At 42.6% G+C, this 25,883-nt stretch overlaps 1 protein-coding gene across 2 annotated transcripts in view; it reads right to left on the reverse strand.

Moving 5' to 3' along the window:
* Positions 1-2,213: 2,213 nt before the first annotated feature.
* PCSK2 (proprotein convertase subtilisin/kexin type 2) overlaps positions 2,214-25,883 on the reverse strand; it is a gene marked incomplete at its 3' end in the record, with an annotated part of 106,270 nt that continues 82,600 nt past the window's right edge. For both annotated transcript variants that reach the window (XM_081997686.1, XM_081997685.1), the window contains 5 exons: positions 23,486-23,661; positions 11,682-11,897; positions 10,294-10,394; positions 7,516-7,743; positions 2,214-2,700 (listed from right to left, as the gene is read on the reverse strand). In XM_081997686.1, the coding sequence (XP_081853812.1) occupies positions 2,214-2,700; positions 7,516-7,743; positions 10,294-10,394; positions 11,682-11,897; positions 23,486-23,661 (1,208 nt within the window). The remainder of the gene's footprint in view (positions 2,701-7,515; positions 7,744-10,293; positions 10,395-11,681; positions 11,898-23,485; positions 23,662-25,883) is intronic.

Genomic DNA, 25,883 nt, shown 5'->3' on the forward strand with positions numbered 1-25,883 from the left:
TTTTCCCTCTGATATGTATATGCTGCTCTTTCTGAGAACTGGGTGCCTTCCATGGAAACCTACTGCCATCAGCGCAATCCATTCACTTCCAAAGACGCAAGCAAACCTGTCCCCAACCCATTTAACTTCAGTGAGTTTCAGCTTATGAACTCCAGTTCATGCTTCAAAATGGACCCGTTTTGTCCTTGGGTTAAGTTTTAAATCACCAGACTAAACACAGCTGATGCTATAATGTATTTGAATAAGTAACCAAGAGTGCTTCAAAAAATAAAAATCACAGGGGGCCCGATTCTTCTCCTGCCAATACCCATTTTATCCCACTGTGACTCGACTGCCCGAAGGGACTGCTGCACGCAGCAAGGAACCTGTGAGTAGTGTGAGGCTGCTTGTCTCGGCTTTAGAGTGCAAGTCACATAAACTTTGCGTAGGTTGAGCTGTTTATTTTGCATTTGGATTTGTAAAGGAAAGAACAGGCCTTTTATGGAAAGGGAAGAGATGGACATTCACTAGAAAATAACAGCAGAGATGATTATACATTCTTAAGTGAAACGTGCACCATATAACCTTTGTGTTAAGTTTCTAATCTGTTAGATAAATGTTTACTTACTGAATGTGTTTCTACTACTATGCACCTGATTAACCAGGACAACTCTTATTAAAATGTTTTAGATGAATACTCTGCATATTAAAAATACATAATAAAATTCTGAAACTAGTCACTGCTAAAAAGTAGATCTTGGATCCTGCAAAGATCCGAAGCACCTGCTTAAAATTAGAATTCGAGTAGGTCCACTGATGGCCTCTACTGGAAATGAGTGCCTAAATATTTGCAGAATCAAGACCCTTTATTATTCAAAGGTTAAATTTGGGATCTCACACCTGAGAACATGTAGTGGTTACTACCATGAGTGATCCCCACCAAGGAGGAGGTTACGTCTTGCGCCAATAGCCAGAGCAGACTCCAAGGGCAGGACAGACTGACTTTACGGAGGGACTGACTCTTAAAAACAGCAAAGAGCAATGACTACCAACAAATCTTCCCAAACACTACCATTTTATTTCCCAAGAAGGCCGACTTTGCATTACAGATAAAGAACTTAGGCATATTTTTCTCCTTAAATATATTTGTATAACATAAAAATAACAACTCTCTATTTTTAAAAATGAAATTTGAGTAAAATTTGCTTTGGGACCAAAACTGTGTACTTCAAATTTCTCTCACGGCAATTTACTTACAGCTGGGTTGTAAACCCCAGAAAACAGGGGTCTGTGGTTGGAAATAGCAGCCTCATCTTACGCTGCTCTTCTACATCTTGGTACAGAGATGAGCAGATGCACTTTTGCACACAGGTTGCCAGAAATCCTACAGCCCATTCCCTATGTGCTTGTTCTGCTGTAAGATGGTAAATTGATTTCAATTGCCAAAATTAAAAAGAACAAAAAACCCAAAAAAACCCAACACAACAACAAACAACTGAAACTTGTGCTTCTAGAATGCCCTGACCCTGCTTGCAAAGCACTTTCCCTTGTCACCCAGCTTCGGCATCACTTTCCTTCCTTATTGCATGCCTGTTGAACCATTTTGTGGCTGAAGTGTTAGCGTGTATGTGGTATAGGCATAAAATCCTTCAAAAGAATTGGATTTCTGCAAATTGGATTGGTAAATTTTCTTCATCTCGATTATTTATTTTTGTAGGGTCTAGTGCTACTTTGGTTGAGCCCAATGGGGAAAGTCCCACTGAAGTCCATGATGCAGAAGGAGCTGTTAGACGTTCAAAGACCTCTCCAGCCAACCTCTTTGTGATTCCTTCTCTCATAATAATTTTTTTAAATGTGCCCATTATCACCAACTGCCAATGTTAAAATTAACTCTTTTTTTTTCATACAAACAACATTTACCACAAAAATGTGAAGGGAAAGCCATCAACTTGTTTGCAGGTTATTACCTATTTGTATGACACAAAAGAAAAATCATTTACAGTCACAAACTGTACATAGTATTCAGTGGGGGACAGTATATTTGTGGTTTAGAGTAAAAAAAGGCTTGCTTCAGTGGTAATTAATTATTGACGAGATATAAGACTTTAAAATCAAGAAAGTGTGATAATTTGGCTACAGAGACGATCATTGTAATATGTCTAACAGAGATTGAGATAGTAGAAAGGTGAGTAGAGGGATCTGGGGAAGGAAAGACACCGTCATGCAGAACAGCACTAGTTCTTGCTCAGTATACTCTTCAGGCTTCTCTCCACTGCTTCGTCTAGTTCTTCTTCCAGCTCTTCCTTCTTGGACATGGCCAGTTTGGACTGATAATCTTTTACTATTTGGTCTATATATGGTGCGCTCTGAGTCCCGTGCAGCATCAGTGTCCACTCCTTCAGCACGCCCCGCTGCGGCAGACTGCCAACAAACCCAATCTCTAGAGCCCAGGTGCCTCGGGGGTCTTCTCCCCAAGTGTGTGTGGTCATGAAAGGCCATTTGTCAAAACCCACCTTGGAGTCATCATCCCGGGGACGCCGGCTCAGTAAAATGGACTTGGTTCCCATTGGCGAGGTCATGTTGATGTTGAGGTCTCCTCGCCTAGTGGAATTCACAGTTATAACTGCTTGGACGTGTTCAAGGTATCGCACAAAGTTTTCCTTTCCCTCACAAGCATCGGTTGTAAGTGTGAGGACCAGCTTGCCACTTGGTGATATCTTTCTGCAGGTCAAAAGATAATTAAGCATATTAAAAGGATACACACAGCATGACATGGCTTATGCTAGAACTACTGGGTTCTGGTGCCTCACAGAAAAACCCATACTATTTTCCCTATTAATACACGGGAAAGTAAGGAAATAATAGTTGCAAACTTAGCCAGAAAGAGAACATTCTCTTTTTAGAAAATGCTATCGAAACCTTAATTGGAAAATACATTATGAAATGTACACCTACACAAAGAGAGAAGGAATACAATTAAGTAGTACATACTGCTCTTTAAGAAACATTAACATATATTTAATAGTTGCCTTTACTTATCACTATTATATTTGGTAATTGCATAATCATGTGTATGTTCAGTAGAAGAACTGTGAGCACTCAGTCATGTCAGACAGTCACCTGAAAAGAGAGCAGCAAACAGCTGTCTGGAGTCAGAGGAGCCAGTGCAGTGCAGTGACATTAAATCCTGCACCTTTGTTCAGATTTGGCAACCACCACAACAAACGTGGGATGCCAGTGTCGGCTCATTTGAAAAATATTTTTCCATGAAAATCGCTTATCCTTGAACTGCTCCTGCACGAGAGCACACACACTGAGGAAAGTAGTTGCACTTGTTTAACAAGTTGCTGAAGTGCTGCACCTTGAAGTCACAAATTTCTTGGTGGTTATAATTCAGTCCTTATGAAGGCAAAAGCATAATTAACTGAAGGACATCTGTCCCATGTATTACCAAAAAGCTAGACCTGCAGATGGAACGCAGGCTCAGTCCCGCTGCGTTTATTTTGCAAGGACCCTGTCATCAAACGGAAACCAGATGCCTGTTACCAGCGGACAGGGCTCCTTTGCTGGAGAGAGTCTGACACCCGACGATGCAACGCCTGGAAGTTGACACGCAACAGGAGAAAACCACCTCACGTCTGGGCCATGCAGTTGCTCCCAACTGTTAATGGACTTACCACCATTTGTCACCAGGATGAACTGCACACAACAGGGAGCAGCATTATGCCAGTCAATGCTTTTGGCTCCCTGTGTGTTGGGCACCCACAGGGTGTTTGCTCCCCGTGTAGTTGAGGAAACTCGTGAGGCAGCACCATTTTCCAGGTGGGCCTCCAAGGCTATCAGGAAGAGGCAAGCGCGTGCTGGGGGACAGCAAGGTTCTTCCGTGCCTTCCCAACTCTCGCAGAGGAGGCCAGTAGCCGCTGTGCGCTGGGCAGTCCTGCTTGGGATCTCAGCATGGGCCCCAAGGCACTGGCGCCTGGCACGGGAGCAGCGCCCTACCAGCAGTCGAGGTTGCCAAGGGCCTGCTAAACCCGTCGGGGTCAGGATGTAACTGGCAGTTACCAGCTGCCTCAGAAACTGGTGAGCAAACTAGACTGGAAGTGTAAACAAAATTCTCTGCCTTTTTACCGTCAAGTGTGCTGTGATCAGTGTGGCACTTTCCTCTGTCTAAAAGAAATACTTGAAAGTCAAGAATTACTGCAATCGTTAAAAAAGGGAGTAAGTCACAAAAGCCTCCAGTCAGCTCGTCGTTACCTCTTCCAGCGGCTTCTCCCTGACCTAGGTTTGCAGTAAAGTAAGAGAGAGAGTCCCTTTTAAAGGGCATTGACCACACTGCAGTAATGAATACCTTCTTTTCAATAGAAACAAGTACCAGCCTTTTCCCTTCGATAATGAAATAATGCGTTCTTCAGAGACCAGTGGAAGCATTTCATTCAAGCCTAGCTTCCAGGAATTATCCTCTTCTTGAGATGAGCTCCAGGTATTACAGCTTAGGATATCACTAATTAGCTCAGGCCAGTCTCTGCCGCCCTTTCATAGAGTATTGCATTCTTGGGAGCACTTGCAGGGAAAAAAGACATTCAGGTCCAGGTCCTCATGGCATTTAAACACTTAACCTTAAAAACGTTCTGAGTCTTACGGATGCCGTGGAGCAGAAGCTGGTATAACATAAATATTGTATAGCTAAAATATTTGAATATAGAAGATCCTCACGGTTTATTTTGTGTGCCAAAGCACAGGGCAAATACACTATATGCAGCCAGAGGTGAAGGATCATAATCTCGCAATTGCCACACACTTGCAATTTGTCTGCACAGGGAAGCATTGTCCTTAAAGCACTCTGAATTCACGCTGCCTCACAGCAATCTCACACAGCGGACAAAGCTCTGTCAAACAGTGCTTCATTCCGAGAGTTGTGATAAGTGCTTTCTATCTCCTCCAGTGAATGAGGGAGGACGCTACAGCCTGAGTCTTTTCTATCTATCAACACCCCTGAGTCTTTTCTATCTATCAACACCAAAACCCAAAGAAACCAGAGCAGTGTTACCACTCCATCTGCTTTGCAGACACCCTGACAGCTGCAGACAGCTTTTCTCTCCACCTTCTGAAGTGCTGCAGCACAGAAATTATCTCGGCTCTCTAAAACACATGAGAAAAGCCTTGCTCTGCTCCCGCTTTTCCTATTAATTGGGATCCAGTACTCTCTGCTTTGCCAGACTAATTGCTATAGCCCAGGTGAAGGTCCCCAAAGAAACTAAAAGAACCAGGGGTGCTGGAAAAAGCATGAAAGGAGCAGAAGAGGAGATGAGAGGAGATGGGCTTTCCAGACCTTCACACTGTGCCGCTGCCCAATTACTATATATCTCTCACTGAAAAATACATTCACTTCTGCAGGAAGTGTAGTACCCAGTTAGAGATGAGCAGGGGGAGCTAACTGCTCTCTAGAAGCACACTCCTGTGTTCCCGTCCCTCAGCTAATGGACTATGATGTCCTAAATTATCTTTTTATCTCCCTGAACCAGCCAGATTCAGACTTGGCCTTTTTTTTTTTTTTTTGCTGACCCAGCAAAAATCCCTTTTCAGAGCAAGTTCCTATTGCTAGCAAGTGTTTCTACACGCAGCAGAGAAACGCTGCACTTCAAATACGGATTGCTGTCAGCACACTGTATATTCTAGGCTGTCCATTCTTTCCTGGCCTGTTTCTGCTAAGTGACAGCGCTGCTCTGGCACACACCCCTGTATTGACTACTCACCTACCTAAATCTATATTGAATATGTATTTTATGTATACAAATACCTATACTTATAGAAACACATACAGAATATATATAGAAAATATTGTTCCAGCAAAGTCAAACTAGAAAAATAACGCAATTACCGATGGCAGAAGTGCAGTGTGGTTTTAATATCCAAGGAATCTCTGGAGATGCTGGGAATTCACTAGTTTTATTTACAGTATAATTAAAAAAATGTAGATGTTGCAAGTCATGATGCTTATTATCTCCTGTCAGTGACATTTTCACTGGGGGACGTAAATATTACATCAGTCCTATTAACACAGGGTAATGATAGGGGGGCACCCACACAGACCACACACAGAGACTACACTGCAGTAGAGTTCGGAGGCTTAGGTGGTGACTCACTTGGCTGAACCTTACAAATCTGTGTGCTGTAAGCAGAGAGCCTGTTCTGGGTGCTGCTCTCAAAAGACACCAGTGCAAGGCAGTGGATTTCTCAACTCTGGAGCTTGTGAGGCAATGACAGCTATAGGGAAGCTTTACTGCAGTCCCAGGACCCTGGGCAGCAGGAAATGCACCGTCCCCTCTGCTTTTCTATCCGTTCAACAGCAGAAACAGGACAGGAAAACAAAAGCAGGAGGAGACAATACTACTGCACAGTACTTGGCCCGACTCTGGCTCAGTCTGTTGCCAGAATACCTCTGCTACATTGTCTAATGCATGGAGCCAAGCCTACAGAAAGAAATCTCTCTTCCTCTAGGAAGATCCCCATTTCAATAAATGGGACTGCACTAAGATAAATGAGGTGATTTGTCTGCATTTAAATTATGAATAAACTAGAGATAGCTCAAAATTAGCTTCAGCACTCTCTCATTTTTTTCCTACCTGTGAGTGTGCGTAGGCCAGATAAATTAAAACTCAGATCTCAGCTGTAGAACCTTGGATCCTGCAAATACAAACCCATCTGGAAGGCTGGGAACAAACTTAGTCTTGCCTGGCTGAGCTATGTGCCAGGGTGGCATACTGGTTTGCTTGCTTTTCCCAACAGAGTAATGATGCCTTCAAAAATGGCACTGACAAGTCAAATTTCAAATGGTATAAACATAAATTTGCCATTATTAGGTTAGTATTTCAAATAATTAAACTGAACTATAGCTGTTGCAGTCAATTAATATTAATTCATTCACTTGTTGACTCATTCACTTCAGCACATGAAGGTAAATCAGAAAGTAATTTGACTACCTAGCCTGCAATTTGAGATTTGAAGAACATAAACACAATTAAATGCTGCAGTGTTCAAACCCAATCACTGGTACCTGTGGATGATTGTTTCAGTCTTCTGGAGATAAAACTGTCTGCTGGGATATGCCACAAGGAGATATGACCTGGTTGACAGATATTTCATGTGGCAGAAGTTTATGTAATTTACAGTGCCAGCCTCCCGGACTTTCACTTGTGCACAGGCTCTTTATCCGCAGAAACTTTGGCACAAACATACCTGTAAGTACCCGGGAGAAATGGATGTTGCTATTAACACTACTGGCACAAGCAATGATGATACAGATGAGCTGTAGAATGCACTCCTCCAGCAAACCAGGAACTGAAAGATGATGTAGTTTATTTTATCAACTTATTGAAATAGTTGGAATGCGAGGTATGGCAATATTAGGCTTTGTTAGAAAAAAAATTTCATTATGTTTCTTGACTATCTATGTCTTTGTCAACCTACTTGCATGCTTGTGGTCTCCTAAATACCTGGAAGAAGCCAAACACATACACTATACTATTATTCACTTACTCAGGCTCCTGGATTGACCCTCCAACACAATGGAATCTCTCGGGAACAGTCTTCCAGTCTTTCGCCATCTTAACCATTGCTCCTGCATCTAGGACACCGTAGCCAAACAAATGGTTGAATTCCAGCCCAACGCCATTTCTGCGCCATTGATGAACCTCATCGTGAAGCTGGTTCCTCTTGGAGGTGAGCACTGTCAGATGCTGCATGTCTCTCCATGTCAGATCCGAGCTGTGGAAGAGCAACATGGAAAACACACAGTACAGTATTTCCAAGCAGATATTAAAGACAGACGGAGTGTTTGAATAAGCCTTCTGGTAAAATTTGCTTCTATGAATCACACAGAAATTGTATCTATACACATATCAATAACAAAGCTTCTGTTGATTTCAGTGGGAACAAGAATAGGTTTTAATTGTATACTACTTCCACAAAATATATCCCCCAAAATTGCAAAATCATTTCTGATTGTTTCCCTGTTCTTGAAAACAACTGCTTTTAACTACACATTCTAGATCCACCATGCAATTTTTAAGCTACTAAAATGAGTAGGATGTTATACCAGGTCCTTAAAAGAATACAAAAAGACAAAGATGATGACAAAATTTCACCTAGCCTTCCCCTTAAATCTTGCCCTCTTTTCCTTGCCTGCTCCTCCTGCTTTTCCCATGGACCTTCCGAGATTCACCCAGAGAAGCCCCAAGCTGATGAAGCTGATGAGTTGCAACAATCGAGGTGTTAGTAATTTCAGTATTCTGCGCATATGGGTATATGGGCTGTGGGTGGCTGTGGGTTTGCATTATGAGGTACAGTAGAGCTTTGTCACCCATGATGTACTAGCATGGATGGATGCGGTCAAGTAACATTTGTCTAGATTCGATGATCATTTTTCATCATCAGCTCTTGTCTTCCTAGATTTGCAGTGATTATGATGACAGGAAGGGCACTTGTAAGTTATTATTCTGGAAGCTTTAGAACTGACATTCTAATTCTACGTAACTAAAGCTATTCCAGTTGTTTTATGATGAACTCTTTCAACATTACAATATGTCTGATTCAAACCATCAACCTTAAAAGGATCTGCTTTTCAGCTTTCTGTGCCCCAAGTAATAAGCATGTGTGCATGCTGAATATACACCAGAATAGCCAATTACTGTCATTTTTCCAAGGTGACACAAGATAGCTGAAAAGCAGATTATCACTTGCATCATTCTTACTGCAATCTTCTAAGAGCTGCTACATATCTTAAAACTGTACTTTCCATTTCACAGATTGGTCTGTTTTTAGAGATCTGTCAGACATATATTGTATATGAGCTGACATACTGCAGGCAAGAGGAGTCTGCAAGGGAGATTGTTAGCCACCCCCGTGAAGGCTGGTGTAACTCATGCAGGGTAGTTCTGCACAATACAATTTAATAGAGCCGGTCTGGAAGGAGATAGGAGATGCTGACAGTTCTTTCTCTCCCCTGACCGCCTTCTCAGCAAAAGGTTTGAAACTCATTTGCAAACCAGGGGCATTAGTCTAATAGTGATAGTAACAAGTGACAGTTTGGCAAGAGTAATTCCAGTCTTCACGGGTAATTCAAATGAAGAGGAATGATAATTATTCCTGAGATATTAAGGTTGTAGTCCAGGTTAAACAAGCAGTGGTCAGTAAATTCATTAAACCTTTATATTTTTACATGGTGGCTGTCTCACTGAACAAATTTGACAGTAGAAGGAATGATCATCCAAAGTTAAACACTTGCATGGGTGTTTTCCGTGTCTAAAACCTGAAAAAAATGAGACTTGGCCCAAGTCATGCTCTGAGCACAACAATCATTGCTCAGCTGATGATGTAGACTTTATATCCTCTGCCCAATCTTCATTCTTCTGCACTGTTGAAGAAAACTATGTGCATGTACATACAACTTCATGCGGCTGTTACAGCAACTGAAGCGCTATAACTCAGCAAATGTCTCTGGTATAGATTATTGTAAGGAAAACTTCTGCTAATTGTTAGAGAAGATAGCGAAGCAAGATATACAAGAGGGCTCCAATGTCATGAATAGCATGGAGGTGCTAAATAGACAATGGATATTTACTCTTTCACGTAACAGAGCAATTACGTAGCAGAGAAGCAAATTACCAGCCATGGGTTAAAAAAAAAACATAGGAAACATTCCCCGCCATCGCCAAAAAATATTACTACTGTGGAACTCATTGCCACTGGATGACACAGGTGCCAAATACAGACAAGGTGAAAGAGAGTTACACAAATTTAAGGAAGAGAAATGTGCCTGTGGCAGGATAGGCTGACTGCACTCTCCAAAGCACCGACTGCCAAAGCTGTTGTTGAAAGATCGCTCTTAATCCCCATTTGTTGTACTCTCCCCTAAGCATCTGTCATTGCAGACAGTATGTGGCACAAGATGAACTCCTGTCTGATACTATAGGTTCGTTCTTATGTTTTTCTAGGCTGGGCATTCCACACTGGATATGTGGAGAAAGGAAATAATCTCTCCCTCCAAACAGTGCTGGAGAAGACAAACCCCTGGAAGCAGTGGATGGAGATGACGCAGACAGAGCAAGTCAGCCAAAACATATCTGCTATCTGGCTTTGGCAAGAGGGTTGCTCCACCTGTAAGTGGGCCGTGCATGTCGCCACTGTAGCGGGCAGCTTGTTAGCTGCTCATTCTAGCCCCATGCCACAGCCAGCCAACTGAAATGATGAACAACATTAAACAAACCGCAGGCCCTCTCCTCTCTAGAGCTCACAAGGAATTTCTCAACAGCATACTTAGCCTCCAGGGCCAAGGCGAACACTCCGGCTGCTTCAGGGGCAGCTGCAGATGTTCCCGAGTGACGCAGGGTGCAGTTGCCATACAAATCCGTTGTAGCCTGCAATGATATTAGACATAATTAATGAAAGCAGATGGTCCATTTTCCTTGCAGCTACAGACTCAGAAAAATACAGAAGTGGAGTTTGTGCCCTTGCTCTTTAAAGTAATGGTGCATTTGTTCCTAGGATCTGTTTTCTTTAGAATAGTGCATCAATTTAAGAACACAATGAGACATAGTTACAGAAGGTGTGAATGCAAGAATAAATCATGATGTAGTAAAACAATGTTCACTACCACTTAGAACTCATAAACTCATATGGATGGCATTTATTTCCTATAAACACAGTTTAACCAAAGGCCTTAAACTCCCTTGTGGTTATCAGAAGGATTTGAAACTAGAATTGTGAACAGTATTGAGCTTTTCAACATTTGTGCAACTGCAGAACCAACAGCAGAACCAGGCTGCTATCTTCTATGCAGATCAATCACTAAGAAGAGACCAGAAGGAAACTTAAGAGATACATTTTATGCCAGTAACAACAGAGATGCCACAGATCATCTTGGCTGATGTCAGCATAGAGCTGATATCAAGATAGAAACCAGTATTTTTCCATCTGCCACCGCACATGGACATTTAAGATTATACAGTGGGTCTTTGGGGTTTGAGACAGGGCCATAGAAAATGTATAACAGCTTTTGGCAAAAACTAACCTTGAGTTACTACACCTGAATTTTCCACTCTGTGAATTAGTCTATGTCCTGGCTAGTCTGAAGGTTCTGAAGAGCAGTGATCAGTGCGGTGGAAGAGAATCTCAGTTACACCTGAACACAAACTGCGTATTCTCCAGCTGTAGGTATGGCCCTGAATATGATGCTCCGCACCGCTCAACAGGAGACTGAGGGTGATCTGAACCCCCACATCACCTCTGTGGGTGACTGAATGTCTTTCTGCTCTGTGCAGCTTGTAGCACAGCACAAGTCTGGTTTGTGACTGCTCTGCCAGCATAAGTAAGCATGATCTCAGAGGTTGACACTTTTCATTCAGATTTTTATAGAGACCTTTTGTCACACCATCCTCTGGGAAGAGTGCTATTGAACTTCTAAATCTGGTTTCTGATAAAGAAAGCACCAGCTACATGAAGCTCCAAGAGATGGAAGATCATTGCTGTTCTCAGTATTAATCCCACATCTCCTCAGCTGACAGTTTTGGCACCATCACGTACTGCAGATGAGAAAATATCCATCTCAACAAAGAACCATCTGCTGCTCCAAAGCAGACAGAGTTGTAATAGGTCGTGGGAGTGCACAAAGACAGCAGCAACAGCACAATAATATCTGGACTCACCACGCCAGCCTCCGGATTCCTCTTCCTCCCATTACTAAAGGTGGAGGCTAAGGTTGAAGAGCAGCTTTCATCATACAGAGCTGTCCGTCCATCATTTATAGCAGAATTGATGGAGATTGTCCACATGCTCGATGCGTAACCATCACAGTTACAGTCATCGTAGCTGCCCCCGTCTCCAGAGGCCCAGACATAGATGCTTCCTTTGCCGCCCCGGCCCTGTGAAAGGGAAAAATCCACCCTCTTGGGTTAAACTGCAAATAGGAGATAGCAGCTACCTTAAACTGCACATGTAATTGTAACGCTAGGCTTCTATAAAGGAGAAAACTGGTCCAAACAAAATATACATCAACCTTAAGCTGAAATAACATGGACTTCTGCAGGTTATTAAATCCAGTTACCTGGCAGCCATGGCCAGCTCTGCAACCTTAAGTACACAAAGCACTTCCATTTATCTCCTGTTTTGCTTGACGCCCCGAAGGCTCCTCTGCCAGATGCTACGACATTTTATGGATTCATTAGCATTTATGTCAAGGTCTAAGTGCTATGAGGAAAGCGTTCTTTTAAAAGGGATATAGGTCATCTCACACACTGGGTTTGTAAGATCCAATTAGGTCCAGGCAATGGCTGAAAAACTCTGTAAAACTGGCACCTTTTTCTCTCAATAGGTTTTTTCTCTTAAAGGTATCACTGACTCAGAGCTGTTTTTCTGACAAACCAGCTTCTACTACTAAGCAGAAAATAAAGTTATGGGACCATATGAATCACCTACAGAAAGATGGTCTGCCAGTTACACTGAAAAGGTGAGAGATGGATGGGAGAGGCTGAAGCTGAAGGGCAGCTATAAAGGCTTCCTGTTGGTTAAAGGAAAGAAATCTGTGTCCTCTCCCCAGCTCGCAAATGGTTGCAGATAGGCAAGAAGTGGGAAGGGATCAACTCAGCTCCTTCTTCTCATCCCATACTAAGAAAGAGGTAGGGGCTGCCTGGAAGGGGGTTAGACCCGAGAACCCCGACACTCAGGGAAAGATCAGCGCTACTGAACCCAAAGCTCAGATCTCCCACCAATTCCAGCACAGCCACCATTCTCTCTGCGTTTAGTCTAATGTAATTCCCTGTTTACTTCAAGCAGCACCAGAAGGGCACAATTTACCATACTGTTTATATGTGTTGGGCAGAAGGTAAGAAAAAAAAATCTCTTCTGGCCTCTTCATTGTCCAGCATGAAACGGGAAGTTAAAGAATATACAAACATAGCAACCTGCAATGGTATTTTAATTGGGAACCTTTTCTGCCAGGAATTTAAATCAAATCTGAGCTCCCAGCAGTAGCTTCTATTTTTCATCATACCCCACTGAACAGAGCAATCTCATTATTTCAAGCACATTAGTGAGTTGCATTATAATCCACTGAATTGCACAGCAGGTTTGCTGCCACTGGGGCATATAACATCTTGGGACATAGATTTTCATAATGAAGATGATGACCATGAAAAAGCTTACTGAAATCAGTCTAAGAACTCCCACAAAGATCTGAGATCAGTCATTTGAGTTTTAAGGGAGGAGGACACTGTTGCAAAAATACGTGTCTAAGAACAAAGCAATTCCAGCAAATTATTTTTTAAAAATTAAAAAGATCAGCATAACAAGAACAGTTATGCCTTTTTTCACTTTGACTTCTTCCCCTACAGGGCCCAACCCTGGCCTTTGGACTCACTTCAGAGGCTACATCCCAAGTTTGCCATCATGACCACAAACACCATCACACCACCTTGACACCATCTGCCTCCTTTGGACAGCCTCAGTGGCAGCTCGAGCACATCTCTGTCCCAAAATGGCAGGCTGCTGCCCAACGCAGAGAGCAGATGACTGCTGGTGCCAGGATTAGGATGTTTGGCATGTACACACCCATTCTTAAACAACCTTTTCCTTCCAGCCATTTTAAAGGGAGAGGAAACACTTCATTTTCATGTGATAAATTCACAGAAGTAGCTTGGTGCCTGTACGTTAGTCTCTGCAGCATTCAGCATGGGGACGCAGACTTAGCTCTGCTTGGCAAATTGTTCCACACTGCCAAAACTGGGTATTGCTGTGAAGCATTTCAACCCACAGGCAGGATCTGTGGCAGAATGGCCACAAACAGGTCTAGCAGATTGTAGGTGGGGAGCAGGGGGAATCCACAGAGGAAATTAAATTGGGCTCGAGTTCATGGGTGGAGTGCTGCTGGGGACAGGTTTCTGCATCTAATTACTCTAACGTGAGAATGACCTCGCGATACCACTTCTATGAGAGTCACATCCGTGGTGTGGCTTAGTGTTAAAACCTGTAATTCATCTCTTAATACTTCAATTGCCTTTCCTTCTTAGCCAGGACTGGAAAGAGGAGCACACGCTCCTGGAATAAACTGATAGCAGTCCAAGGGCATTACTTGCGATGGTGCTTGGGACTTGCTGCTTACATTTCCCACAGCCAGACCTGCAGTAGTTGGACAGTTCACCCAGGCACACTGTTTGGTGGCTGTCCTCAGGCATCCTTTCATTTAGCAGGCAGAATGTATTTCTTGGCTTCAGGGGAAGCGAATTTTCAGTCCTCTGGATGGTAGTAGTCTAAACCAGAAAAATCCCAGTTGGGTCAACTAAGTGTCATATTTAAAGCGAACTGAAAGCTCCTATTTCCATCTCAATGTTATATGAACCTAAAAAATTTCAGTGGTGTCACTCAACTTCGGCTGCTGTAAATTTAGACCAAAAAGAAGACTGACTGGTAAAGGTGGTCGTAATGCACACTACAAACACCAGAGGGAGCCTGAAGGAGGAGACAGGAAGAAGAGAGAAGACCAAGAAGATAATAAGATACATTGTAAAGAGTATCTTTCCTCCAGAATCCCGTTGAAACCTGTTCAATTTCCCCAAAAGTGATGCACAGAGTAGCACCCACACTTCTGAGCCATCTGAAGTTGTATCTCACTCAGAGGTGGAATAGATCTTGGTGCATTTATTACAAGCCCAAGAAAGGCCCACCTCTCAATTCAGGCTAAACCAGAATTAAATCCTGGGCAAGGCTATATGCTTAGAAAGTCACAGGCAGCTGCTGAGAAGCTTTCTCTGCAGAAACAGCTCATTTTCTATTTCCATGTCCTTCATGGGATGTTGTGCTACCAGCAAAAAATACTCCTGAGAAATTTTCTTACCCCTTTTCTCATCTTCTGAAGAGCATAATCCCAGAAAAACTTCTTTACTGAACTACCTTGCAAAAGTGAGTTGGCAGGGGACTGCAGCCTAATTCACTTTATGTAACTTCAGGCCCATCTGGAACTCTTTTTTTTTTTTTTTTTTCCCCCCCTTGTTACTGTGTTCTTTCATCGTGCTCGCTGGACTAGTGCCCGAGCCAGTGTTTCTCAAAGTTCTGATTGCTGGATCACACTTTCCAGATAAAAAATGGTGGTGGTTGACAAATACATCCCCTCCAGCTTCCCTGACCTTTCCAATCAAGGCTGGCAAGTGCCCGTGTGAATTACAGCTGGGCCTCTAACATGGCACAGCCTCTACAACGGCTCCTCTAGCTCACCCACTCCTGCCTGGCCATCGGAGTTGCTAAAGATGGATGGAAGGAACACAACAGTCTTTACAGCACATTTCTGATGCCCTCTGGCTTTGGCCTAATCCTTCAGTCATAGATCAGGACTAACAGTTTCCAACCGGCTTAAAACAAAGAACAGACTCCTGCCCCGAAAAGCCAAGTACCAGGGAACGACAGCATCAGGACACCATCAGGCAGATGGGCTCAGGAGAAGAATAAAAAAAAGCAGCACCTGACTGCGAGGAGGTATTTTTTTACACGCAGTGAAAAGGTATTTCAGGATAAGGACAGCCAAATGGTTTGCTCATATGGACGGATTGTCCCATTGATAAGGAAGAAAATGCAGCTGGAGCACATTGAAAAAAAAATAAAGAATTACAGAACTGCAAATGGCTTTCTGTAACAAATTCAAAGCACATATTACTTTATAAGCACCTTTCTTTTTGTGTGACATATGATAGCTATTTTGTAATTCTTCCCTTTAAGAAAACAGAAGTGTTTCAGCACCTTCTATATAATTTAATAGCAATTTATGTGCTTGCTATGGCAAGAGAGAGGCTGGTTTTGCAGGAAAAGCAAATAATTCTACTGCTTTTTCAGGTCTTTGCCATGGGTCCTACTGACTTATGAATAGGACTCAGTTAGTTTCCATCCTCTTTTCATCTCAACTTTATTTTTCTCTGAAAAGAGCGTTTCTCTTCAGGACTGAATTATTTGAAAATCCGTATGTGTTTTGTAATTAAAAACTGCATCCTTCAGTAACGATTGCTAATTATCTCAGAAAGTGTAGTTTGCAGCCCATGCAGGCAACGTAAAAATTGCCATCGCGCCCTGAGGCTGGGGCACGCCAAGGCAAGGACGGACTGTGGAAGAGCTGTGGGACCACGTGCTCACTGTCATGATGTGGCGGGGAGCATCGGGCTGGGCTCTCAAGACATCCAGGAGCCTACGCGGAGACCCTGCTCTGCCCTGGTGTCCCCACCACTCCTGCGCATGAGTGACTGCTATGTGTCATAAGCCAGCTGGAGGCAGTGAGTCCTTGGCGCGGCTGAACTGCTACTCATCTTTAGCACTGCCAGGGTTTTCTGGAGCCCATCTGCATACTCCTGCATCCCTGACGTGGTGCCAGCTGGACAGCCCACTGAGCCCTCGCTCTCCTGGCTCCGCCAGCTACCTCTGCATCTGCCAGGCTGATTTGCCCAGAGCAATCTGGTAGCCTGTGACTTCCTGGATCCCTTTGCTCCTTTCCTATACTGATTTCTTGGGGAATGCTAAAATCTAAAACAAAATTTAGGCAGAAATACATGCTTCACAGCCATCCAAGTAGTCTCAATTTAACCACAGAGACACCGAAGTTTTGAGCAGGAAACATATTTAGATTTCTAAAGTTTGCCGTTGCACACATTCAGGGGAACAGCTGTCTTGTTTGAGCTGAACGCCTTAGCACTTCTTGCAAGTCCAGCCCCTTCCAGAAGCCTGGAGCTGCTGTACTGTGTCCCTGGGAAAGCCCAAGATGTCTGGCCTACCCAGCACACCCACAAGTCATGGAGTTCAGCACAGCAGAAACAGCAGCTGTGTTATCCTGCTCAGATTCACCGCTGCTGAAGGAGGTGTCTCTTCGCTGTTGGCCTATCTAACCCTCAGGCATTCAACAGAGAAGGAGGAAAGGCCATTTTGGCAGGAGCAAGAACTCAGCTAAATGCCTGGCTGCTATGCAGAGGACAACCGTCACTTGGAACCATGTTTCAGCCATGCTTCTCCTGTTTTTGTCCCTTTCATATTTTGTTGCCTTCAATAACTGGCTGTCTGGTTCCTCCTAGCAGATTTCTGAAAGTATTTGGGTCAAGCAATAATCACCCCAGTACAAGAGACTGCTCCGTATGAGATTCTCAAAGAACTAAGCCCTATAATTGCTAAACTCTTAACAAAAGGCTTTATTTGACTTATTCTAGACTTGGTCACAGATGAGTACTGAACTCTCATCCACCAACCCCCAATTAATTACATAATTGTTAATACCTCCTTTAGCTAAAAATACTGCTTGAGCCATTTGCTATGTTTGAATTACTGTTGAAACTGGACAGACTTCTGCTAGCCAAGAGAAACGAATGGAAAATTACACCTTTGGTGAAGAGAGGCAGCATTAGGTTTCAGTTAGGGTTCAGTCCAGCAGGGAAATGGGGAGGGTACTTAAAAAATGCTGAGGCAAAACCTTTTAATTAGCCATTCCTTTTTCACAGGATTCTAGACTGCATACCACAAGTGATAATGCATTACTCTAGTCTAACAATTCTGCAGGCTTAATTCTGGTATCAATAATATTTGCACACATCAGTCTCATCCTCTTTTCAGTATTTCTGAGCTAGATTATCACCAAGAAAAAGGTTCTAAACACCCAATTTACTTTTCATCAGTGACAATGCTGGTTTCCCTGCCCAGAGCTCCCAACTGGCGTGATGAACCCCGGCCTCACAGCTTCACCCATGGCTCTTGCAACACTGTGCAAAGGTTCCCAGCTTGCAGCGTCAGCCTTGCTGGGAAGCTGGAGCGCATGGCTGCCGAGCTGCGGCATGGAGATTAGGCAAAACCACTCCTGGGGTCAGAGTGAGGCAACAAAATCTACATTTTGAGGCTACATTATTGTCTTGCCTCCTTAGAAAACAGTAATTTACATGTCAATAAAGAAAATATTTACATTTGGAGCTTACAAATATTGCCATGTTGTCCCAACCTATTGATACAGCAGCTTTCTGCTTTTTATGTGACAGTCAAATATTTGAGTCTTTGTCAAGGGCAATATTTAACCCTGTCACAGGCCCATGCAAAGCATAAACCTACAACAGCCAAGGTCCTCAATTGACCAAGGCATCGCTGAGGTGGCTGGTATCACAACAGAAACCAGTGGCACTTGAGATTTGCCCCTGTCCTGTCCTCAGAGGCACATGTCCACACCCTGAGCTGTGGCAGGAAAGCAGATGGTCACAGACTGATCTTCACATGTGGGTCATGTACTCAGTCAAAGGTCATGTATCCCATCACCAGATCAGAAAAGCGGGTCATGTTGTTTTACAAAAGCCTGAAAATATCCCCTGTCAGATGAACGGGGTGACTTCAGAATTCCAAGTAGATGTAACATACTGGCATGGGGTTTGATTTTATCGTACATAAATAAGACAAGGCATGGAATTATAACACGTATTCCAGACACAATGGTAATACGGTAGTAAAGGGCTCCCAAGTCATAAAGAAGCTTGTAAGGCTTTCTCAGAAATGGAGTAATCAGATGGTTGCTAGATCATAAACTAATTTCCCTATCCGCACTTGGCTGTTGAGCAAATGAAATTATGTTAGAGGTATCTAACTGCATATACTTTATTAACATGCTATCTTCAGCATATTTCAGAGAACAGTAACACAATGCCTGTGGCCTTGGAGAGAGGCAACTGAGAAATATTTCCTTTCATTTTTAACACTGTCCTTTCTTCTTTCATTGGTGAACCCAATTACAGAGCCATGATGAGACTGTAAGTTCTTAATACTGCTCCCCTGGCAATTTGTACTTGTGCAGCGTTTTCTTAGGTGGAACTGTATTATGGAAGCAATAATGTTTTCACCAGCACAAGCACAAATGGATCATGTCTTATATATTCTGGCTGAGCCGGCAAAGTCTCAAGAAATTAATTCAGCCCATGAGCAACTCCTCACAACCCTCTAATATAAAAGCCTACGTCATAAAAATGCAATAGATAGAGACCAGCTTAGCTTGATTACTCTTTTTACTGCCTTAAATTCCAATAGCTGAAGCTGGAAAGAACTGGACTCATGAAATGGCAAATCAGAAATGTTTACTGGATACTGCATTAAAGACTGGATGTACCATAAAACATGGGTGGAATTAGTTCTTGAGCTAGTTACCTTTTTCTGTTTAAGATGACTGCCGATACAATTCTAGATGCAAAGTACCAGAGAACAAAAAGTCTACGTTTAAGAGAGTTGTGCGGTCACAGCAATCCCATCTACCATCCCTACCTCCCCCTCCAAGCTCTATAGTCAACAAAGTGGGTAAGCACAGATCAGACAAGGGATATGTAAATCACACAGCATTGCTTTGTCCAGCCATGCTATATATAAAATGCCACTACCAGCTCACTCCTCCTTTCTCTCAAATGAAAGTACCTCTCAATCAGATGGGATAGCTAGCTATGCTCAACACTGCTGGGCTGCTTGTTCCTAAGTCCATCCTGGTTTCTTGCCCAGCTCTGAATTTAATTTGTATTTCTGCACCTGCAGTAAAATTCCTCCATAGCTCAAGGAAATACATCTGCAAATGTGTGACACAGAGTGATTAGAAGCAATAAAACTGAGCATATGAGCAGCCTGGTCTTGGTGCAGGGCTAAGATATCTTGGGACAGCCCAGAATAATGTTAGGTTGGTGATTTACTGTAAAGAAACATATACCTTTTCTCCCTACACCCCAGAACCTGCTGCTGGTCACAGATGTGTCTCAGACAGAGTCTAGAGGCCAGATAATAAAATCTCATTAAGGATATCCATTTTTTTGCTCCTGGCAAGTGTGTTTGAAGAAAGCAGGAGAGAGCACAACAGAATGCATTTTCTGGATCTCTCTTTCACCAGACAGAACAGCGTTTGTCCCTTCGCTTGTTGTGGACTACCCTAATGGATATCTGGCTCGGGCAGAGTCTAGCACAGTCTCCTGTTACAGCTGGCAGCCAGCATCAGATGCCTCACAGCAAAGGGCAAGTGCAAGACCTCCTCATTAGGCAGGTACTGGATACTCACAAGTTTCAACGTAAGTTATGAGATAACTCAGCAAAGCATAGATTGCACTAAAAAATGAACGGGATCGTGTCTTAGTAACAAAAAGCAGCATGAGTCCCTTTCCCAGTACCTTCTGATTACATGTATTATGCTGACACCAAGTTCATGCACACGTCATCCCCTTTGCATTCAGCCCTGGAAATGCAGTTAGTAAAAGAGCCCATAAAGGAGTTGCCAGTGTGATGAACAGTTTCTGCTGTCCTTCATTATGCTATTTTAGTGCTGTCTTTATTCATGCTATTTACCTTACAAGCGAACAGCACACCAAAGTGAAAGTATGTTTAAGACCGAAGGCAGGAATCAGCTTAACAAATGCCAAGAATGGGAAATGGAAGACGAAAGATACAAAGATACACCAGCCTTCGTCTGCCTGGTTATAGCTGTGTGGCTTCAAGCCATAAAAACAGACATATAAGCAAGAATTCTCACAGTTTCTGCAGTTTTCATCATCTTATCATTATCAGATGACCCCTGGCATCCCAGCAGCTCTGGAAGGAGGATTTCAAAAGGACATGACAGTGAAACGGAGTCTGGGGGAAGGATGAAACTCTTGTCAATGAGTTTCTCCTTGAGCTGGGTTCCCAAGTGTGGTGACAACAAGGTAAATGTTACCTGTGTTTGTCAACTCAGTTTGATTATTCCCTGTAAGAATTTTGTATCACTCCCACTTATTTATTTTTAGTTTATTGCATTAGAAGTAAGGATATTAATCTTCCTCTATGCAGGAGATCTTACATTTCCTTCTAGTACTTTTGAAAGTATTGCATTTAGTTTAACAACACATTTTTATTCTCAGCATGTTGCTTCCTCCCTGCCAATATTTCAGCTTCATCACTAATTTGTGAACCATCTCTCTGGTGAGAATCAGCTTTAGCCTGAGAAAAAGAAGTCCTACATTTATCTGTCTCTCGGCTTATAAAAGGTGCTTTTCTCTTTAGTAAGAGAGGGTTTTATTCTGAAAAATGACCATAAATTAGATTTACATTTGTACAGTCAATAGAGTATTTGATGCATATATTATAGACCTAAACTAGGTTAAAAGGTACTATATCAAAGGCTTGTTAAGTCTTCCTTTACATGCAGGGAAGTCTGTAGTGGGTTTTTCAAAGCACCACGGAGAAGATCCAGCATCCACTGACATCTTGAAATATCCTTAGAAAATCTGTCTCTCCACAAACAGAGATCGGAACAAACTATACCCCAAAAAAACATTCTATTGATAGGAAATGTAACAAGCAAAATAGGGGTAAAGCTACAATCACAATGCAAATGGATTTCTTTTGGGGTGGAGCTGTCTCTTCCGTGTAAGTCTTGCCAGGAAATAGCTGAGATACTGCCACTATAAATTAAGTGTAATTGTCCCTGGACAACAATATCTTTCTTAGGTAGAATCCAATTTCAGTCCTTCTGCTCTCTAATTCTGCAATGGCTGTTTTGACAGAACTGGTTTCCTAATGCAAGGCTCTCCTGTTAATTTTACATTTTCTGATAAAGTATGAGAGCAATCTTTCCCGAGTGCAGCTCACCATCACCATTTTCTCTCCTTCACAAGCATTCATCCTGAGAGATCTCAGGGCCCCTCCTGATCTTAATATTGCAAATTATTTCTTAAAGAGAATTAAAAATGCTTCTGAAGGGAAGGCATTAAAAAAGTAGCACCAACACTCCCAAGTATGGGACTATGACCAGACAACAGAACAGAAGAGAAAAATCCCTTCTTCTATAGTTAACATTCAAAGAGAAGGTTAATTCCAGCATAACTCCACAAACTAAAGCATATTGCGATACAATGGCAAGTTAATTGAAAGGTCTTTTAAATACCAAACTGCAAAAAAACATGACTACAATTTAAGATCTGCTTCTCTTGAAGGGTAAAATACCTCTATTTAGTTCAGTTTGCGTACCCCTGCCGGGGTTATTAGCGTCTTTTCTGTTACCTTTAGAAAAGTTCTGTATGCAAGGAGAATAACACAAAAACTATATGGGAATTTTTCTATAGTCAGAGTTTATGTCTGTTCCAACCAACATCAGTGAAAGGAAGATCAAATATCCACTAACTATAAGACATCAAGGTGTTGCTAAAAACATATCAACTGTGTCATGTACCTAAGAAAGATTCTCCCCAAGACTGGAGTGTTTAAGGGGATCTTTATGGAAACACCAGATAAATGAAAGTAAGTCATGAGAAGAAACACAGCTTGCGTAAGATGGCTTCAGAGGGACTTTGAGCTTTTCAGAGGTTTGTAAAGTTTATACTACAAAACTGAGCAGACTCGGGAGAAATTTGTGACAAGTCTTCCTGCGTTATTGCAGTACATTGCCAATTTTATGGGTGAGAGCATGAAGATGACTATAATTCATCTGTTACAGGCAAAACATTTGAGGTTCAAAATTTGAGATGCTTCACTACCTACCACAGCAGTAGATTTAATTATCCTGTCACAAAACATGGTAAACTGAATGTGCTGCTCACAGCGAGGTGGTGATGAAGAGTGGGAGAAACTGGCACGAGTAAGAGGAAGAAATAATTTGGATGGAAAAATGAGTAATTGTGGAGCTGCCACACAAAACCACCCCAGATGTTCTGGAGAATTTCAGATCTTTTCATTATGGAAACCCATCTACGATCAGCTAAGGGGAGGGGGCTCATTCCCCTACAGCACAAGGAGCAGCTGTGGTTGTCCTGGCTGCATACCACTCAAGAGATGGAGACAGAGCCGTGCAAGGTTGATTTGTTTGTTTTGGAGCAATTTGTTTTCTTTTTGAGTTGTGACATGCATTTTACCCAACCTTCTAATAGAATACAGGTTTAACAGATTCTAGGATGATATCGAGTGTCTTTAACAAAGACCTAGAAGGAGGGGGAAAAGTGGGAGTAAATAAGGAGGCTCCTGCTACTGGGGAATAATATTACTCCATGGACAGCTAAACAACTGTGGTTCAATCACAGCTACAATAATGACCATATATGAGTGACGTGAAGGACACTACAAATCCAGAACGATAATTAAATTGGTAGCCCACCAAAACAGACAATGTGATGTCAGTAGTACAGCTGGCATATTTCAACCTGGGAAATACTTAGAGGATCAGGCTTTTCCATTTTGACTTGCGATGGCATATGAAAAGCATCTGTAAGCTGACTAGAGATAAACACAGTTCCACGCAAGAGAGCATAGTATCCTGAGACTACACAGTAAAAGCAATGCCACAATACTACTGGGCGAACATCAATTGACCTTGGAATACACTGAAAGCTGAGGTAGTTGACACAATTGCATTGCACTCTGCAACACCTATGGGAGGACCATGTATTCCCAAGCCATTGGTTTCAGTGTGAGTGTGTACATATCATTCTGCCCCAGTACCCACACTACTGAACAAGACTGTTACCTTGTTCACACCATCTGCCATCGCTTGCAGTGTTAGCTCTCTAGGTCCATCCACAGTCTTTCCATTATCAGTTGGTCCCCAGCTGGCACTGTATATATCTATGACTTGAGGCATATGACTGATAGAGGAAGCCTCAATAATGTCTGTCATAAATGGCTGGTCGAGCATTCGAATACCTGTAGATTTAATCAACATAAACATGAATTATGCATTACCCAGCACAAGATGAAATCTCAGCACCTGAAGAAGTCCCCCAGTTACAGGTATTTTAATTCACTGGCAGTTTCACCCACTCAGTAATTCCGTGTTCACATTCACATTTCACCAGGGTGTGCTTACACCCAGCCACAGCAATGCAGTGTGGCCCAGAAAGAGAAAACACTTTATTGTTAGCTTTCTAATTACATAGTATTTTCCATCTACTATTTGAAAACACTTTAAAAACAGTAGTATTCAGTGATCTCAGCATTTCATAGCATTTAAATAATATTAATACTATTTAACATAGTATTTTGTAACAACTAGGGAAAAGGAGTAAGGCCCCCCCCATCTCTAAGTGATACTCAATGATGTGTTGACACTTCATTAGTTTTTCAAGTAATGTTTATGTTTATTTTGTTTTTTCCCCAGAATTTAATCAGAGGGGGGAAACACACTACACAACATTTTCCTGGAAAAAATATCACTGTGTCAACATGCAGACACAATAGCAAAATATGGCCAGCATTTGGAGAAAAAGGCAAACTAAAACCTGCTTCCTTTAACCCATACTGCATTAGAAATTGAGTTTGAGTTTAAACAAGACAATCCTAGGACATGCCAACTTCATACAACCTCGAAGTGTTGACCCTAAGCAAGCCAGAGTGCAACAAAGACAGGAGCGCAAGCCCTCACATCCATCATGCCCCACACACAGGACAGTTTCACTCCAACCTCTCTGTGGCCTTTGGATGAGTAACTCAGGATATGTTCCAACTCTCATTTGTGGCCTCAAGTTGAAGTTCAGCTTTTCCCAACAGTTTTAGGACACAGATGGGGCAGAAATCAATACCACAGAGCCAAACTGTGTGAATGGCAGCAAGAACCCTGATTTAAAAGCCAGTGCTTTTACTATATTCAATACAAAATCCATGTGTCAAATGTGAAGCTGGAAAAAGTGGTAAAAACTTCAAACAGAAACCAGACCAAAGCTGGAAATTCCTGATCTGCTAATTCAAGTTAGAAATTACGAAGTCAAACTCAGTGAGTGAGAAATCCCTTCAACATGCTTTTAAAATGCAGATCTGCACTAAAACCACAGAATTAATTATTGACCCTGGTGTGTGGGGGGAACAACAGGAGGAGCCAAGCCATCTGGTTTGACTTCAGGGCAAAAAAGAGCTACAAGAAGCAAAACATATGATGCCCCTGATCCTTGGCTACCAACTTCCAATTCTAGCTGCACACGTGGACCTTGCATCGTGTCAGCAGCAGACTCTCGACTCTAACGAACTTCCACGGTCCCGCTGACCACACGGTGGTGCTACAGGTGCACACTGTTCTCGGGCAGGAAAGGCTGGCACTTTAAAAAATCCGTGAGGATTTTGTTACGAAGTGGACAAATATGGAAGATTATTTGTAGGATGTTGGTCATCAGAAAAGGCCTTCACCTCTTTTTTTTTGAGCAAGCAGCTTGAAGTTGTAGAGTTATACTAATAATACAGATGAGATCCCCCACAAAACCCCATGCCTCAATTCATGCACCTCTTAAAGTGAAAGTTATTGCCAGAATGTAAATATGAAGCATCCCACCTCTGGAGAGGACATTAATATTACTGAAGAAAGGGGACATGCACTAGATCTGCCTGTCCAGTTACCAACTTTCAGTGATACCTCTTGGGGTTAACGGCTCAGCAAACGTTGCTTGGTGCCCTTCTACAGTACAGATTCAGCTTTTGATCATGCAGGTGGTAGGTGAAACGTAGCTTTCCCCAGACTCTTCTGACTCACGGTGAAACAGGGACTTGACAAGCAGGGTGGAGCTGCCCTGGCGCACACACTGTGAACCATCCCCAGAAAGAAATGGGCACATCCACACTGGAGTTTTAGTGTGGACTGGGGAATGAAATTAAATTCATAATCATCTATCTTTGCTTGCTGTGCCTTGGTTCTCATGATGGAACACGCAGAGTGGGAAAATGGATTTCTTTAGATTAAACTAAACCCACACATGCTGTCCAAGAGCCTAACTCATTCCAATCCCTGTATTCAGTCTATCGGTGCAGACAAGAATTAGTTAGAAGTAAAAACACCCAACACACCTGAGGTGTGAATGCTGGGTGCTAGGCACCACCCATTTCATTCTGTGCATCCTACCACTCTGCATCGCTTGTTAGAACAGAGGAAACCAATGACTGCA

Source organism: Phaethon aethereus (genome assembly GCF_964289735.1).
Source record: "Phaethon aethereus genome assembly, chromosome: 3".
NCBI classification, from domain to species: Eukaryota; Metazoa; Chordata; class Aves; order Phaethontiformes; family Phaethontidae; genus Phaethon; species Phaethon aethereus.